General features: G+C 43.5%; 1 protein-coding gene across 6 annotated transcripts in view; it reads right to left on the bottom strand.

Moving 5' to 3' along the window:
- Nucleotides 1-11063: 11063 nt before the first annotated feature.
- SEPT10 (septin 10) overlaps nucleotides 11064-19480 on the bottom strand; it is a 50231-nt gene continuing 41814 nt past the window's right edge. For 3 of the 6 annotated variants that reach the window (XM_010862975.1, XM_010862978.1, XM_010862977.1), the window contains 3 exons: nucleotides 14453-14640; nucleotides 13826-13982; nucleotides 11639-12605 (listed from right to left, as the gene is read on the bottom strand). In XM_010862975.1, coding sequence (XP_010861277.1) covers nucleotides 13865-13982; nucleotides 14453-14640 — 306 coding nt within the window. In that variant the 3' untranslated portion in view covers nucleotides 11639-12605; nucleotides 13826-13864. Of the gene's footprint in view, nucleotides 11288-11638; nucleotides 12606-13825; nucleotides 13983-14452; nucleotides 14641-19480 lie in introns of those variants that run through there. The other 3 variants (XM_010862979.1, XM_010862980.1, XM_010862976.1) reach the window with 2 other exon arrangements.

The following is a 19480-nucleotide window of genomic DNA, read 5'->3' as shown; positions in this document are numbered from 1 at the left end:
CTCCTCACCCCAAACCGGCCCGACCTTCTCTCCTGGCCGGGCGTGTGGACCCTGGACAGCAGAGCTGGGCCGCCCTGAGGGCCGGGCCTGGGTGTGGGTGCGCTCTGTGTACGGTCGCAGACGCAGTCCTGACGCTGGTTTCAGACGCTGAGGCCTTCAACCCTCCAGGCTGAATCGTGTTTGGCGGCCGCCCTCGGGGCATCGTAGGGCGGCTCTGTGGCCTGAACGCTGACTGATCACGGGAAGAGGGGGCAGGCCCTGCAACACCACCAAGCTACCCACACTGTGGCACGTCCAATTCGTGCTTCTGAAGTCAGCCCTTTAATACGCATCTTAAATGTGCGTCAGAGCCCTAGTAAACGTAAATCATACTGGGAATGACCTCGCAGCTGCTCGCCTGCCACATTGCAGATTTATGTTTTTTCAGCGAACTCATCAAAGGACCTACACTTTATTTATTTATTTCTTAAGTAATTTATTTATTTTTGGCTGTGATAGGTCTTCGTTGCTTGCATGGATTTTCTCTAGTCGCCGGGAGCGGGGACTGGCTGCTCTCTAGTTGCGGTGTGGTGGCTTCTCTCGTTGCGGAGCATGGGCTCTGCGCACGCGGGCTTCAGTAGTTGCCGCGTGTGGGCTCAGTAGTTGTGGCACACGGGCTTAGTTGTTCTCGGCTTGTCGGATCTTCATGGAGCAGAGATGGAGCCCGCGTCTCCTGCATTGGCAGGCGGATTCTTTACCACTGAGCCCCCAGAGAAGCTCAGGACCTACAGTTTTAATCAAATGCTTCACAATCTTCTGTGGGGCCCAGTCAAATCACTGTCAGTCCTCAGGGAGGTCTCTAGTGGCATACCACGGGGCTCTGCCCAGTTGAGTATTCTATAATTCAGGTGAAGGCATTAAGGTATTAAATATCACATCTATCAATTGCTCAAAGCTTGGCCACACAGGTAGATATAACAAGACGGCAGAATCACCGACATGCATTCCTCAAGGGAAGAGATTTCATGCACAATTAAAGTGATTGTAGAACCGTATTTCCAGAAATGTGTGGTTTATTGTGTTTGACCAACCAGCATGACTGGGTTCTCCATAAGGAGGACATGACAAAAGTAAATCCCAAACTGCCAAGGTGAGTTCAGAGAGAGGGCCCCCCACCCCTGAAAGTCTAGCTGAAGGCAGGTGCAGCGGTGGGGCCTGGGGAAGGGTTAGTGGCCACACAGCTGCCTTCAGGAATCAGGAGTTGGAGAGGACTCCCAGGTTGGCTAGGCAGGACTGGAAAGGCAGGCAGGCTTCCCTCAGTTTCAGACCAGGTGATTTCCAGGTTTTGGAATTAATTATTAATAGAAAAGGTCAGGTTGCATCAACCAAGTAAAATTGTAAAAATTGTTTTAAACTTTATATCCTCAAATCCCCAGAACTCTTTGTTCAAATGAAATCTTCTCTGGAAACCTAGCACACAAACCAAATGAAAGCAGGGCTGTTCTTGAAACAGTAGTGTGACCCACAATCCACTGCCCTCTGTGGGTCTCCCAGACAAACAGGAGCTTCTACTTTGTTTCTGTAACAGCTAACAAGCCATCGGTGGGCTGGGGCCTGCTATTCTAATAAATTCCTTGAGGGTCTTGTCAGAATGTTTAGACCCAGAAGCATATCCAGAATTGAAATCACAAAGCTTGGTCAAACCCTTCAGTGACCACACTCAGTCCTGTCCATCATACTCAGCTGAGGCTATGCTCCCAGAAAGCTTCAACATTTTGTTTTGGGCCCAGTGTCTCCGATCTGCTCATTTCTCCTTTTACTCAGTCTAAGGACCACTGTCACGAGATGTCCCTAAGCGGCCACTTCATGGTCTTGGGGCTCCTGCCTCCTAAGCCACATAGCTGCCATGAAAGTGAAAGTTGTTCAATTGTGTCCAACTCTGTGACTCCATGGACTATGCAGTCCCTGGAATTCTCTAGGCCGGAATACTGGAATGGGTAGCCTTTCTCTTCTCCAGGGAATCTTCCCAATCCAGGGATCAAACCGAGGTCTTCCGCATTGCAGGCGGATTCTTTACCAGCTGAGCTACAAGGGAAGCCCAGCTACAGCTGCCGTGATCTGCAGGAAAACCAGGTTCTGTGGAAGTTAATTCACTCCTGCGTCTCAGTGAGACGGCTTCTTCTCCTCTATCTCTTGATAGGAAAGCCTCACCTGATAGACACTGGCTTTACCTTCCTCCTCTGAGGGCAGGATGGTGCCTAAATGCATTTTCCAGTCTGCCCTGCAGCCAGGCCTGATCCTGAGTGGGGATGCCTTCCTTCTTCCCATCTTTCTGAGAGCTCGGGTGTGGATGTATTGACTTCAGTCCTGGCCACAAAGACAGGAGCAAGCTGTATAGGATGGAGGAAGAGGAGGAGGAGGTGAGGGCTCTGACCAGTCAAAGCCTCGGTGGACAACCTGCCCACGGGAGAGAGAAGGAAACACTGTCTATTTAAGCCATTGTCACAGGGAGGCTCTTATTATAGTAGTCAACCTTTTCCTTGTAAACCTGTGGACTTATTTTTGGGAGGACACCAGTCTTCACCAGATTGCTTTCTAATCTGATGCTCTATGAATGGATCATAGATGGAGCAGATGTTTCTGAGTGACCAAAAGCCAGTTCTGACTTTTGCTTATGGACATAATGGAAAAACAGAATTGGATTTACCCTGCCATCTGACATAGCTAGAAAACCAGACAAAACACAGGACATTGGAACATGGGCATCACAGAATGATTCTTGGGAGAAGGGCCCTTTAGTGAGTGAGGGCTGCCATCACAGAGAACCACAGATGGGGCCTAAAAACCAGAAGTTTAATTTCCTGCAACTCTGGAGGCTGAAGGTCTGATATCAAGGTGTCAGCAGGACTGGTTCCTCCTGAGGCCTGTCTCCTCGGTTGTGTGGACTACCGTCCCCTCCTTGGGTCTTCACATGGCTCCCTCAGGGCGCCTGTGTCTCGATCTCTTCCTGTTGGATTACAGGCTACCCATATGACCTCATTTACCTCACTTACCACTTTATAGAGACATTACCAACAAAGGTCCGTCTAGTCAAAGCTGTAGTTTTTCCAGTAGTCATGTATAGATGTGAGAGTTGGACCATAAAGAAAGCTGAGTGCGGAAGAATTGATGCTTTTGAATTGTGGTGTTGGAGAAGACTCTTGAATCTTGAGAATCCCTTAGACTGCAAGGAGATCAAACTAGTCAATCCTCAAGGAAATCAGTCCTGAATATTCATTGGAAGGACTAATGGCTGAAGCTGAAACTCCAATACTTTGGCTACCTGATGCGAAAAACTGACTCATTGATAAAGACCCTGATGCTGGGAAAGATTGAAGGCAGGAGGAGAAGGGGATGACAGGATGAGATGGTTGAATGGCATCACTGACTTGATGGACATGAGTCTGAGCAAGCTCCGGGAGTTGGTGATGGACAGGGAAGCCTGGTGTACTGCAGTCCATGGAGTTGCAGAGAGTTGGACACATCTCAGTGACTGACTGACCTTTTCACAGACCCTGCATCAAACAGGGTCACATGCTTCAGCTTCATTGCATGATTTTCTGGTGTGTGTGTTGTGTTTATTAAGTTAAAAATATTTTGTAAATTTGCCTCTTTTTGAGCTGTAGGTTTTTTTGAAGTGTATTATTTAATTTCTGAATATTTAGTATTTTCCTGGGTATTCTTTCCATTACTGATAGCTAGTTTAATTCCATTGTGGTCAGAGAACATACTTTACACAGTTTCAGCCCTCTTATGTTTATTCATTGAGGCTGATCTTATGGTAAAAAAATCTTCTGTGTGAATGTGCTGTGTGCCCTTGAAGAGAATGTGTGTCCTCTCCTGGGGGTTGGAGTGACCTCTAAATGTCCATTAGATCAAACTGATTGATAGCGTTGTTTAAGTTTTCTTGAGCTTTGTAGATTTTTGTTGTATCAATTACTGAGAGAACCTTGTTGGCATTTCCTGTCACAGGGTGGGCTTATTCTTTTAACCTCTGTGGTATCTGCAGGTCTCAAGTTCTGTCAGTTTTTTCTTCAGGTACTTTTACTTAGTTATTAGGTGCAAAGACACATGGTCGATAGATTCTCCTGGTAAATCGGCCCCATTATCATTCAGAAATGACCCCTTTATCCCTATCCCTATGCAGGTCCTTGTTCTGAATTGACTTTGTCTTGGTTATGCTCCCACTGGTGGCTCAGAGGATAAAGAATCTGGCTGCAATGCAGGAGACCTGGATTCCATCTCCAGGATGGGAAGCTCCCTGGAGGAGGAAATGGTAACCTACAGCAGTATTCTTGCCTGGAGAATTCCATGGACAGAGGAGCCTGGCGAGCTACAGTCCAGGGGTTACAAAGAGCTGGACACGACTGAGCGACTAACCCCTTTGGTTATGCTGCCGTTTTAGTTTTTGTCTCATTCATGTTTTCGGGAGATGTATTTTTCCATCCTTTTACTCTGTCTTCATATTTAAAGTAGTGTTTTAGTAGACAGTGTATAACTGTATTTTACTTCTAAAATCCAACCTGACAGTCTCTGCCTGTTAACATTGGAGTGTTCTGACTGGTCGCAACAATGTAATCAGATTTAAGTCTACAATCTTGCTATTGTTTTTCACCCATTCATTATTTCTTTTTTCTCCTTCTTTCTGCTTTGGACTTGTTATTTTTCTGTTTTCCTAAAATAAAAAGGAATTTTATTTCCTTTTTGACTCCAGGCATACTTTTGTTTTGAAATTTTGTGATTGCTTTGGGTTTACAATATGTATATTTAGTTATCATTGATAAGTCATTCTGGTGTTAAAGATACACATTATGCCTCTTCACTTGTTTTGTGAGCATTTTTATTATTCAGATATGCCAATTCTGCCCTCAGTCTCCAGGCTGCTGTTTTCGTGTTTTCCTTCTGTATGTGTTACAAAAGCCCATAGTCTGTTTTGATTTTGCTTTAAACAATTGATTATCTTAAAGCAGTTTAAAATATTTTTATATTGAAGTATATAGTTGGTTTACAGTATTGTGTGTGTTTTAGGTGTACAGCAAAGTGATTCAGAGATACAATTATATCTGTTTTTTCAGATTCTTTTTCTTTATATTACAAAATATTGAGTATAGTTCCTTGTGCTTTGTGGTAGGTCTTTGTTGGTTATCTATTTTATACATAGTAGTATGATTCAAAGCACTTTTTAAACTAGAAAAAAAGATTTTAAGTTATGTATTTACCATTTCCAGTTACTTTGTGTAAATTTGAATTTCCTTTAGGTGTCATTTTCCCTCTGCCTGAATCACCCCCTTTAACATTTCATGTCATCCAGGTGTGTTAGTGGTGAAATTTTTCAGCTGTTGCTTGTCTTAATATCTCTCTTTTGCCTATATTTTTGAAAGGTATTTCTACTGGCATGGAATTCTAGGTTCTTTTTTTCATTTAGCATTTGAAAAGGTATTGTCTGTTGGTTGGCATTGTTCTTGATGAGATCTTTGTTTATTCTTAACCTAGTTTCTCTAGTAATAGGGAAAAACCTCTTAATAGAATTAACTTGTATTCTATGTTAGTCACTAAAGGGATGTTCACTGTAAGCCCTAAATTCTACATAATGGCCCATCTCTGGGAACCCCACCTCCCAGGTAATGAGCAGTAAGCTAAAATACCTTCCAGGAACCCTCCTGACCAGGCCTACCTGTGAGTGACTATAGGAGGATGAAATTCACATGTTCCCTCTGGAGGCTGATGGGAATCTGGAAGTGTCTGACTTTATTCCCTCCCCTTTGGTATAAAAGGGGCCTGCATTCTAACTCAGGCAAGATGGTTCTTTGGGGCACAAGCCCACCGTCTTCTCAGTGTGCTGGCTTTCCAGATAAAGTCACTACTCCTTGTCCCAACAACTCGTCTCTTGATTTATTGACCCGTTGTATTAAGAGCAGGATGAGTGCGAACTCGGTAACACCACCATTCAGACTCCTTGGAGTGTCGAAGATGTTTCCTTCTTCAGGCATCTTTTTTTTTTTTAATTAGTTAATTTATTTTAATTGGAGGCTTTTTACTTTACAATATTGTGGTGGGTTTTGCCATACATTGACATGAATCAGCCATGGGTGCACATGTGTCCCCCCATCCCGAACCCCCCTCCCACCTTCCTTCCCATCCCATTCCATCCCTCTGGGTTGTCCCAGAGCACCAGCTTTGGGTGCCCTCCTTCATGCATTGAACTTGCACTGGTCACCTATTTTACATACAGTAATATACATGTTTCAGTGCCATTCTCTCAAATCATCCTCCCTTGCCTTCTCTGACATAGTCTAAAAGTCTATTCTTTACATCTGTGTCTGTTTTGCTGCCTTGCATATAGTGTCGTCATTACCATCTTTCTAAATTCCATATATATGCATTAATATATTGTATTAATGTTTCTATTTGACTTACTTTTGCTGTATGTAATAGGCTCCAGTTTCATCCACCTCATTAGAACTGACTCAAATGCATTCTTTTTTTATAGTGGAGTAATATTTCATTGTGTATATATACCACAGCTTCCTTATCCATTTGTCTGCCGATGGACGTCTAGGTTGCTTTCATGTCCTAGATGTTGTAAATAGTGCTGCAGTGAACATTGGGGTACATGTGTCTCTTTCAATTCTAGTTTCCTTGATGTGTATGCCCAGCAGTGTGATTGCTGGCTCATATGGCAGTTCCATTTCCAGTTTTTTAAGGAATCTCCACACTGTTATCCATAGTGGCTGTACCAGTTTGCATTCTAACCAACAGTGTAAGAAGGTGCCCTTTTCTCCACACCCTCTCCCACATTTATTGTTTATAGACTTTTTGATGGTGGCCATTCTGACCAGCATGAGATGATACCTTGTGGTAGTTTTGATTTGCATTTCTGTAATGAATGATGTTGAGCATCTTTTCATGTGTTTATTAACCATCTGTATTTCTTCTTTGCAAGCATCTTTTTAAAGCTAGTATTTTTCCCGTGTGGAGTAACATCTTAAACACTGTAGTCACCAATTCCGCAGGGAAATAGGGAAAGGGGAGTGAAAACGAAATCTGGGGCAGGCCCTGGCTTTGATTCAGAGGCTGCCTGCCTTCCGCTCCTGTTCTCTGACATGAGGGACTTGATAAGCTATTTCCTGATGCCCAGGAACGTGACCCTCAGCCCACTGCTTCCTGGAGACGTTCTTTCTGTGCAGCAGCCTGTGTTGATGCATAAGACGTTCAGAGACAAGTATTGTGGACAGAAAGCTTCACTGTTCACTTGGAAAGACTCAGAAGTGCCAGGTTTCCTTTGCCCAGCATGGCCACCATCACAGGAGGAGACAGGTCAGACCAGACTCTGACTCCTGTTCCACCTCCATGAGCGCAGGTCTCTCTTCCCTGGACCTCACCTCACCCTCTTTGCTGATCCGTCTGGTGGGGCAGCAGCACAGACTGCTTGCTTCCCAAAGTTCAAAGAGGAGCCCAAGAGTCTCGAGAGCTACTGGGAGTGGGAGGCCCCAGAAGGAGCAGCTGTAGAAAGCCATGAGGGGCCGTGCAGTGGGCGGTGCCCTGGGGTGGTTTACTTGTTTGGTCAGCTCTTCCCTGGGAGCCCGGGCAGGAGAACTGAAGGTCTGGGACCACGCAGCTCTGTGGTGGGTGACCCCAGCCTGTGGTGACTCTGCCCACACAAGTGACAATTTCCCCACAGGCAGGAATTAAAGCAGACTGCTTGGGATTCCCTCACAGAGGCACAGGCCATGTACAGGCACCCGGGATCAAGTTGGCCTTGTGGAGGACCTTGACTTTGAACCACAGTTGGACAGGCCTGGGGGCAGCAGAACCTGAGCACAAGCCAGTTAATGAAGGGCAGTTGTCGAGGCCATACAGAGTAAGCGGGACAGAGCTGAGGACCCAGCTTCAAGAGCTGAGACTCTGCTTAGTGAGAACAGAGTGTCAGGCACTGAGCCTGCCCAGTGGCCAGCTGCATTCAGTCATCAGGTGGGCATCTGTGCCCACGACCCTGTGGACTCCTGACCCCAGTGCTCAGTGCTCTGACCACTGCTTCAGGTGGACTCGCTGCAGACAGAGCCGTGTCACCTGTGAGAACTGAGATCATCTTAATTTTTTGCCTCCAGAGGTGACTGCTGGCTCCAGTGATGTGTCTAACAGAAGGGATGGTCTTGCCACTCTTCCAGCCTTAAAGTGTGATGCCTACTCTGGGTTGCTGTTTGTGGGTACCCTTTATCAAATTGAGGAAGTTTCCTTCTATTCAGTGTTCTAAGAATCTTATCTTTTAAAAAAATATTGAAGATGCTACATTTTATCAATATTTTCTGATTCTACAGGGATGACCATATGATTTTTAATGTTCATGCTTTGAGTTACACTGGTTAATTTCCTACTGTTAAAACATCATTGCATTCCTGGATATTGGGAACTGTCTTTTTAAATACATTTTTCTGGATTTAGTTTGTTAGTAACCTGTTCAGGATTTTTGCATCTTTGCTCATATACGAGATTAGATTATTCTGTCCTTTCTCAGAATGTTATTAGGCTTCATTGTTAAGGTGTTAGGTTGCATGAGTTTTACAGACTTCTGTAGCCACATCATCCCCACACACTGTAGACCTGAGGCACCTGCACCAGCTGTTGGTTTCTTCCTGCTCCTGAGGCCAGGTTGCCCCCCAGCAAGGCTGTCTTCATCCTACAGAAGTGATGCCTTCTATAGAGAATATAGCTGAATAGCGAGGAGGGCCTGGCAACCCACTGCAGTATTCTTGCCTGGAGGATCCCCGTGGCCAGAGGAGCCCAGCGGGCTACAGTCCATGGGGTCACAGTCAGACACAACTGAGTAATTAAGAACAGCACAGCACAGCTGCACAGCAGCTTTTGGTTGAATGCACATGATGTACCTTTACCTGTCAGGATGGAAAACTTTAATCCTTTCTTGTAAAGTGACATAGCTGATTTTAAAAAACTTTTGCCTAAAAAAAAATTTACTGTGATTACTGGTTTGGGCCTAAATCTACCATATTACTAAATGCTTTTTGACTGTCATATCTGTTTTATTTCCTTGTTTCCTTCTGGGTTATCATTTATCAGGCTAGTTTTCCTTTTGCTGGCTGGAAAGGCACTTTGTCACCACACTTACGTGCTCTTCCTGCCTCTCAGTTACGGTGCACGGGGATCTCTACCTGCTCCCAGTTAACACAAGGCCCTCCTACTCCATTCATCCCACTCTCAACTGGCATGCCACTGAAGTCTTGAACTTTAGTTCCCTCTGTATTTCTAGCTCCAGAGGACATTTTCAGGGTTTTACATAGCCATTATTCATTTAGGTTGATCCATGCCATTTTTTTTTTTTACTATATATTCCTTTCTGCCTCAGTGTTATTTAAACACTACCTGATTATTCTCCTGTGCATGCTGTGGTAGGAACTACTGGCCTGGGCTTCAGTCTGAGTTTTCTTGCCCATGGCCTGGCTCATCCCTTATCACACCTTTCCCTCTACTCTGGATGAGTATCTGACTACGCAAGTCAGACCTCTCCGTGACTCCTCCTGCTCAATGGGTTAGGTTTATGAACTCCTTGTCTGTTCCCTGCCTCCTTCTAAACCCCCACCCTCACTCACATCCTGCCCCTCATGTTTCCCCGATCCTCTGTTCACATCGAGCTGCTTCCCGGGGTGCCCAGGCTTCCCTGTACCCAGGTCACCTTCTTCCCCTCCTACATCTGAAGCTGCTTCAGTCCTTCAAGGCCAGTCACCTCGGCGCTTTCCTGTGCTCCCTGGGCAGGAGCCTTTCTGAGAGAGGCTGCTCCATAGGGGCCTCATCAGTTTGTGCCCCCATTTCCTGTCCAAATAGGAAAACAGGACTTAAAACAGTTCATCTTCCAGATAGGGGTAGTAATCTTCCACATGATGCTTGGAACCTAGAATCAGAATCTGTGTGAAAGAACTTAAAAATGCAGTCCTTGGTACGAAGGTTAGTGGTTGGCAGTCAAAGACAATTATGTTTCAAATGCTTTATAAAAAAAATAATAAAACAGGTCTAGCAGTCCAAAGGGTCGCTGAGGGTGGGACACGACCGAGCAACTTCACTTTCACTTTTCACTTTCATGCACTGGAGAAGGAAATGGCAACCCACTCCAGTGTTCTTGCCTGGCAAATTCCAGGGACAGGGGGAGCCTGGTGGGCTGCCGTCTATGGGGTCGCACAGAGTCGGACACGACTGAAGTGACTTAGCAGCAGCAGCAGCGGCTTTATTTTATTCCCTGAAATTTATTGCTTCAAGCATCAGTGGATAATACCTTACTCTGTAACCTTGGAGAACTAATATGCTTTGTGAGAAGCTGAGCTTCATCCAGGCAGACCTCGCTGTATTGTGCAGGTGTGTGTTCTTTACACACTGAAGGCATGTGGCAGCCCTTCGTCAAGCAGGTGTGTCCGTGCCATTTTCCCACAGCATTTGTTCACTTTCTGTCTCTGTCACATTTTGATAATTCTCATAGTGTTTCAAACTTATTATATTTGTTATGATGATCTGTAATCAGAGATCTTAATGTTACTACCACAACTTGCTGAGGGCTCGGGATGGTTAGCATTTTTTAGCAACTGAGTATTAACTAAGGTATGTGTATTGGTTTTCTTAGATATAAGCTACTGCACACTTCACAAGAATACTGCACAGTGTAAACATGGCTTTTGTATGCACTCCAAAAACAGTTCATGTGACTTACTTTATTTTAATACTCACTATATTGGATAGGTGGTCTGGATCTGAGCCTGCACTGTCTCTGAGGTCTGCCTGTACTGTAGTTGTTTAAACAATATTTTTTCTTTGCCATGCAGCTCTTCTAAAGTAGAATCTTACATGGAGTTGCAGATACATGAAGCAAGTTCAGGACTCGCACTGTGGGCATGCACATGTGGTGAGCCTCCTTCACAGCAGTGTCACCCGCAGCACAGGCGCCAGCCCTTCTGTTCAGCCCAGGGTCTGAGGTAGGTGTCCATGATCTTTTCAACTAGGAACTTGAATAACTTTTTGTAAGATGCCAACAACCACTCTGGCACTTAAAAGTAACTTTATTATGGTTCAGGATAGCTGTTTATACACAGTTTGATATAATAGGCTACGAACAACCCCCACTCGCGTCAGGTCACTGAGCTTGCCGCGTCGCTCCTGGGCTAAGGCTCAGCGCTGCAGCACTGGCCGGGCTCGGGAGGCCAGGCTACCTGCCTGCGAGGACTCACCGGCTCTCCTGCTCCCACCTTCCAGAGGCTGGGCATTACTGATCCTGAGAAAAAAGTGCAGAGCTTTTTCTGTGATACTTATAACTTATGTTACTAAAGTTCTAAAGGGCTAAGAGACATTTGTGAACTTTAGATTAAAAAATGGAATTTAAAGTGTTGGTCCGGATAAGCTGTGCTACAAAAGGAAAGGTTTCTTTTGCGACTTAAACAGAAATTCGTGAAAAATACACTGCTCAGAATCTGACGTGTGCCATGTAAAACACTCTGTTGTCTGAGAAGTACTGATCATCCACCCCTGTTTTAAAATAACTCAAACATATAATTAACTAGTTCTGATAAAGTGTTTAAGATCAATATGCAAAAAGAAAAGTTAAGGTGATTTAAACACAGTTTAGTAAATATGTAGATACATTTTATTTGTCAAGAGTAAATATCAGTTTCATTTAGAATATTCAGGTACAAAAAGTGAAAACTTAATGAATGTTAAGAAAAAGTTAGAAACCATTAAATTGTTCTGCAAATGCTAAGGCACTGAATTCAAATATGCTTTACAATATGAATTACCTAAATTTTTATCTTTAATATTCAGATGTTCATAGCTTATTTTCTTAAGAACTATTTTTAGTAAGATGATATAACTTTATTTACCCTAGAAGACAGTTTTAAACAATTATGTAATACAGACTAATGCACACAGTGTGAAGACACCCAGTTCTAAAGTTACTTAGCACTAGAAAAGGGCTTATTTACCTGAGTGTTTCTGCTCTTAAACATATCACAACAACACATGGACCACAATGCTGAAGCACATATTATGTAATCTGATACAAAAGCTTAGGATCATGTTTCCAACTGGATAATTATATCAAAACTTTAAAAGTTTTGAGCTGCTGGAGTTTCAGGTACATAATACATTTTAAAACATATTCCCCAAAGTTTACCTTTACATACCTTTGGTATGTACACAAAAGATTCATCTTGGAATATATATGCAATCAGAGCCTAATATATATGAGTCCTGTATTTTCAAAGCCACCAACAGACACTCTTGTCACAGTATAGTGACAGGCAGTGGGCAGCAGGGGAAATTATCTCAATTCATCACAAACTTATCTTAAACTACTAACAGTGAATAAGTAATACCATCCAGTCTGGCTTATATATTGACCTCATACTTAAAAGTATTTTCCCATAAATGGCAGTAACTGTGGCCATTTGCCAGATAAAGAATAAGTAGTACAGCATAAGTGATACATCAAATAAAAACAGCAAGAAAATCAAAGCGTAATTCTAACATTTTAATAGCTTTTGCTTGTGATGACCTTCTGTGATCTGGAACCTTTGTTTTACATAAAATTGGAGCTGGAAAGAGAAAAAAAACCTTTTGTTTGGTACAATAGAAAACCATATGGGAAATAAAAATCACTTCTTTTACAAAGTTTTTACAGGTACACGTCTAGTATATGATAGGACATCTAGCTGTGGGACTCTGGAAAAGAAAAAACAAACACCAACATTTCTTGAGGGTAAATTTTTCTGAGCTCGTAAACTGTGGGCTTGGCCCTGATTTTGCGAACAGCAGCCCATACCTTATTTTTCAAGTATGGAATGAAATGGGGGAGTCCAAGTCTAGTAAGACTAGACTAGACTAGTCTAGTAAAACCGGACTAAGTCGAGATGATGAGAAGGTGAACGGCCCCTTAGTTTTATAATTCAAGACACATTGAAAAGAAGTCATAAATTATATGTAAACAGTTGGCCCTCTGGATCTGGGGGTTCCACATCTGAGGATTCAACTGACTGAGGATCGAAAGTATTTGGGAAAAAAATTCCAGAAAGTTCCAAAAAACCAAACCTGAATGTGCCACTTGCTGGCGAGTGTCTACCTAGCACTTATATTCTATTTGCATTGTATTAGGTGTTAGGAAAAACCTGGAAATGATTTAATACGTACAGGATGTGCATAGGTTCTGTGCAAAAACTATGCATTTGATATGAGGGACTTGAGCAGCAGTGGATTTTGGTGTCTTCCTGGAATCAGTCCCCCACAGATAATGGGGTGGTTTATTTTTTTAAATTCAGTGTATTCATTTTTTTTTTCACAAATAACTGCATGCCTTTTTTGTATCAGGCACTGTTCTAGGAACTGAGGGTGGATACATCAGCCAACAAAACAGATCCACTCCCTGGAAGAGCTTATGTTAAAAGATTATACATGAGAATTCCTTCTTCCCACAAACCTAACATCCACAGGCCAATTAAATGGATTTAACTCTCCATAGTTCAAAAATGGAAAGCTATCACAGGCAATGTTATATTTTCCTAACTTTTTGAAGGTGACTTATAAAGAATTCTGACAATACCGGTTTGAAATACAATGTGGTGATAAAAGAAACCCGAGGACTGCCTTGTGAGGCCCAGGAGAATCTGAGCTGCCACAAGGCGGGCTGGATGCTCAGCAGAGCGTGCAAATAGGCAAAGTGAGGAGGACATTCAAGGGGGAGAAATACGGTAAAAAAATACAAAGGAGGGAAAACCACCTTATTTTCTAAGACTTTGGTTACACTGATTTTAACACATACCCCAGATCTACAAGCCTTGGCGCCATCTTCCACCTGTTATCAAGGCCGCCCTGGCGCACGGGGTCCCTCTCTACCTTCCTCTGCATCTTTACGTCCACCAATCGTTTCACAAGCTCTGACATCAAAGCACAGGAGTTCCAATCGATAGCCTGGTTCCCTTATTAAAATAAAAATTCTCACAAAATCATTAGCAGAATTTGTTTAAAAGAAGTAAACCTAAGAATTAATTTTTTATCAAGTATTTTCTTATGTCTCTAATTTCCCCAGGAAAGTATATAGCTTCTGTCAGGCATGAAAGTCGACAGAACTGACAGGTCAGTGGTTACTAGACATGTCCGGGAGTGGACAGTGCCCTCAGGTCACAGACCCTCACACGTTTTGGCAAATTTGTGTTGTGTTCACTCACACATTCATGCAAACATTCACTCAGATGTGTACAGAGCACTAGACACGTGGCAGGTGCCCTTCTATCTGCTGGGGAATCCGCACACCAGGAGGGACCAGGGCTCTGCTCTCAAGGAGCTTTTTGTTTCAGTGCAGGAGACAGAGGGGAATAAGGAGACAGGGCAAAGAGCCATGAAGAGGGGGCACTGAGGCTGGAGGGGTCAGACCAGGGGAAGGGCTTACTTCTTGCGGTCCTTGTCCTTCCTCAGGTTGCTGCCTGGGGTCATAAAGGTCTGGTTCTGGTATATCTCAGAAGTAGCTTTCTTCTTGGAGAAAGCCATGATTTCTTCTTCCAGAAGTCTTCTCTTCTCTTCCAGCCTCAGCTTCTCCTCTTGGTGGACTCGTTTAAGGTGTTCAAACTTGGCCTGGAGCTGTGAAGCCAAGTGAGATTCCTGCTGAGGATGCTGTGTGGCAGCACACACCTGCGCCTCTTGGCGCTGCAGCCCTGCTCAGGCTGCCTGCACAGCAACCAGGCAGATGTTCACACATGGAACTGCTTTAACAGTAGCTGACATGAGCTCCCATGCAAAAACGCACAAGCAAAACAAAAACAGCCTCACAAACCTCAGTTTTTTAAACATTTGACCTCTTCTTAGAGTTTCTCTTTAGTTGCTCTACACATTTTCACCAAAAAGCCTCTTCAAATAAAGTTTCTAAAACTGTTATTAATAAAAGTGTGGGACATAAATTAGAGAACCGAGTTTTCAGAAATAGGGGGAAAAGTCCATCTTTTCCAAATAAATTTACCATGTACTAGTGAAATAGCTGTTGGTTACACTGGTGAACCTGTGTGGAAAGCAGTGTCAGTTTAAATCAAGAACCTTACAAATCTGTAGTGTTTTTCCACAGTCATTCACCTTCTTGAAAATTAAATCAAACACTGTTGAAGATGTGTGTCACAGTCAGCTCTGTATCTGATTCAGCTGAGTGTGGATGGCGCAGTCTTGTGGACTTAGTAAGTGAAAACACCCACCTATAAATGGGCTTACGCAGCTCACTCCCCAGTGGTTTAAGGGTTAGCTGCCCTCACTGTAGTAGGATCTACACCATAATTGAGGGAAAAAAAACTTTGTCTCTAAGAGAAATAACACTTTAAAATTCATTTATGCTAAATATACTCGATGCAGTCATTAAAATGAGTTTTGCCAAAGTTTAGAGATTTCAGATTTCCCTGGTTTAATTGTTGTTTATCTGAAAAAAAAAATCTAGGGACTTTAGCAGGTTCCTTATGAATCAGCTGTGTGCCAAGAATACAAGCACAGCATCTAGAATCTGCATCAAAAAGTCACTTTTTTGGGGGGATTCCTGGGTCTGGTTTCATTTTCTATTATTATTTTTAGTTCTGGGCAGCAACCTAATGTGTATACAAAAAGTAGGACTTGGTTTATAGAAAAGATGGCATATGATCATTGAGGAAATACTTTGCTAAAAACTAGAGGCTGAGGGCAGAGACAGCAGAGAGCTACGCTGCTTCCTAATAAAATTCGATGTTCTGGATACAAAGCAGCTATCTACTGAGCCAGCAAACCTCACAGAAGAGTTTAGACAGAGACAGAATAGTGTTGAACAGGTGAGGTGAGGCCCAAAGACTCTTGTATTCCTGAGACTGTCACTTTCAGAGAGATCAGCACCTTAGCATCTGCATGTGCCTTTATATATATATATATTACATATAGCTAGGACATGGAAGCAACCTAGGTGTCCATCGGCAGATGAATGGATAATGAAGTTGTGGTACATATACACAATGGAATATTACTCAGCTATAAAAAAGAATGCATTTGAGTCAGTTCTAATGAGGTGGATGAAACTGGAGCCTATTATATAGAGTGAAGTAAGTAAGAAAGAGAAACAGATACTGTATATTAACATATATGGAATTTAGAAGGTAACAATGATCCTATATGCAAGGCAGCAAGAGTCAAAGATGTAAAGAACAGATTTTTGGACTATGTGGGAGAAAGCAAGAGTGGGATGATTTGAGAGAATAGCATTGAAACATGTAAATATGTAAAATAGACGACCAGTGCAAATTCAGTGCATGAAGCAGGGCATTCAAAGCTGGTGCTCTGGGACAACCCAGAGGGATAGGGTGGGGAAGGAGGGGGGTTCAGGACGGGGGGACACATGGGCACCCATGGCTGATTCATGTCAATGTATGGCAAAAACCACCACAATATTGTAAAGTAATTATCCTTCAATTAAATTAATTTAAAAAGTTATAAAGAGTTGGTGGAGTGGCAGCTCTCTGAGCATGTGTGCACCCTCATGAATTGGGAAGAAGAGCAGAAGGGAGGGTAATGCTTGGAAAGGGAGGCTACAGGGCAGGTTTATTATATATTATGTGAGTAGAATCCAATCTCTGATTCCTTAAATGGAGGGTACATACTTTAAATATTCTGAAAGCTGTAGAGTACTTCACATGTCATTCATGAGGTTGACGAGAAATTCCAGGAAAACTGTAAAGACAAAAATGGCCTAGAAAAGGGGGTAGGCAGAATCTGACTATTATTTACATTACATGGAGTTCACAGCTTTTGGCAGTGACAGTCCACTCCACATATATGAAGCAATGACTTGTGGTACCACTTTTCACTACAAGGCCTTTAATTCAGACACATTTTCAAATACTTGAAAAGTTAAAAGCAGGAGACCTTCTGTGCTGTTGAAACTACTCAATGATGTTCTGAAGCGTCTGTGGCCACATGGTACACTGCTGTCTCTTGTACAAAGGAGCTTCTGAGGACATCGTACATTCTGCTGTGCAGTGACCTTTTTAAAGTATCTATTTTTAAAAGTGAATACCAGAAACAACATTCCTTTCTTGCCAGACTAGCCAGTGTCTTTGACCTGAGTTCTATACTTTGCTGGGGTCCCAGAAGTGTCTCTCAGAAGCACCCAGGACCGTGGCTCAGCCACACCTTGTATATATACTGCATATACTCACTCTGGACTCTCCAGGTCTGGGTTTTAGTGCAGCTGTACTTGTTTACTTCAAAGTATCTACAGTAATTGTGGAAACAGGAGAGGCATAAATATTAAGTGAACAATTAAGAAATAGACATGTGTGTGTGTTAGTTGCTAAGTGAAAAGTGAAATCGCTCAGTCGTGTACGACTCTTTGCGACCCCGTGGACTGTAGGCCACCAGGGTCCTCTGTCCATGGGATTCTCTAGGCGAGAATACTGAAGTGGGTTGTCATTTCCTTCTCCAGGGGATCTTCCTGACCCAGGGATCGAACCTGGGTCACGAACATTGCAAGTGGATTTTTTACCGTCTGAGCCACCAGGGAAGCCCCAATAGATAACTGGGTGTTTACAGTTAGAAGACAGTTTCCAGTGAGGCTCTGTGTGGTGGGGGCATGATGGCTGAGCCAACTGCCCAACCAGGAAAGATTATTCTCTGTGTTTGTGTGTGTTAGTCACTCAGTTGTGTCCAACTCTTTGCAACCCCATGGATTATAGCCTGCCAGGCTCCTCTGTCCATGGCTGGAGTGGGTTGCCATTCCCTTCTCCAGGGGATCTTCCCAACCCAGGAATCAAACCCAGGTCTCCTGTATTGCAGGTGAATTCTTTGCTGTCTGAGCCACCAGGGAAGCCTACTTAACATATAAAATTGGGAAGTACTAGCATTTGAATGGGAGAAGGCAATGGCAACCCACTCCAGTACTCTTCTTGCCTGGAAAACCCCATGGACGGAGGAGCCTGGTAGGCTGCAGTCCATGGGGTCTCGAAGAGTCAGACACAACTGAGTGACTTCACTTTCACTTTTCACTTTCATGCATTGGAGAAGGAAATGGCAACCCACTCCAGTATTCTTGCCTGGAGAATCCCAGGGACGGGGGAGCCGGGTGGGCTGCCGTTTATGGAGTCGTACACAGTCAGATACGACTGAAGCAACTCAGCAGCAGCAGCAGCAGCAGCATTTGAATGATGGTTATATACTTCACTTGGAGGATAAATATATACTGTACTTTTTCTTGTGGTGTAAGAAGGGCTATATGTCTAGAATGATGTGGATAGAGATGTAGAAAAGGTAACATTTAAACAGTGTCTTGACATGACATCTGTCCTGTGTATCCCCTGCTCTACCTATCCAATGTTCACCGCATCTTCAGCTAAGTCTATACTCCACATGAAAATCATCCTAATGTATGCTGCTGCTACTGCTAAGTCGCTTCAGTCGTGTCCGACTCTGTGTGACCCCATAGACAGCAGCGCATCAGGCTCCCCCGTCCCTGGGACTCTCCAGGCAAGAACACTGGAGTGGGTTGCCATTTCCTTCTCCAATGCATGAAAGTGAAAAGTGAAAGTGAAGTCACTCAGTCATGTCCGACTCTTAGCGACCCCATGGAGCCTACCAGGCTCCTCCATCCATGGGATTTTCCAGGCAAGAGTACTGGAGTGGGGTGCCATTGCCTTCTCCTCCTAATGTATACATAAGGTGAATTAGGAGGTATTTGTTTATAACCATATTGGCAAGGGTATTTTAATAACAGGGTCAGCTAATTCAGACTTAGATAATCCTGTGGGTTACCTGCCAGTGTCTTACTGATGAGCTAGCTTTGAATGTCCCAGTTTACCCCGTAGATACCTGGTTTACATCTGTTGTTCAATGTCATTACTAAAAAGCCACCTTTCTCTGCAAAACTGCACGAACACTGAGGATAAATTATATGGTCCTCCTTCATCTGAACTTCAATTGATGGTCCTTTTTTAAAATTTTTATTTATTTTTGGCTGTGCTGGGTCTTTCTTGCTGCATGAGCTTTTCTCTAGTTGCGAGCGGGGTCTGCTTTCTAGTTACACTGTGAGGACTTCTCACTGCAGTGACTTCTCTTGTTGCAGAGCATGGGCTCTAGAGAAGAGGCTCAAAAGTTGTGGCACAAGGGCTTAGTTGTTCCTCGGCACGTGGAAGCTTCCTGGATCAGGATTGGAACCCATGTTTCCTGCATTGGCAGATAGATTCTTTGTCCCTGAGCCACCAGGGAAGCTCACCTGATGGTTCTTGAGTGAATCATCACTCACATAACCGCTGATGACCCCAGACGCCCTTCTTCACCAGACCTGACTCTATAAAGTATAGATGATAACCTACGAGCTTTGCAGGATGAAACTGGTCATGAGGGAACTTATTAATATTATTGTAATATGAATAAAACAGGTCCCTAATCTACTATTTGTAAGCTTACATAATTATAAGTTGTCACTCTT

The sequence above is a fragment of the Bison bison genome, unplaced genomic scaffold (assembly GCF_000754665.1).
Source record: "Bison bison bison isolate TAMUID 2011002044 unplaced genomic scaffold, Bison_UMD1.0 scf7180017864486, whole genome shotgun sequence".
Taxonomy (NCBI): domain Eukaryota; kingdom Metazoa; phylum Chordata; class Mammalia; order Artiodactyla; family Bovidae; genus Bison; species Bison bison.
The sequence above is the reverse complement of the archived record's forward strand: the minus strand, read 5'-3'. Positions and strand labels throughout refer to the sequence as shown.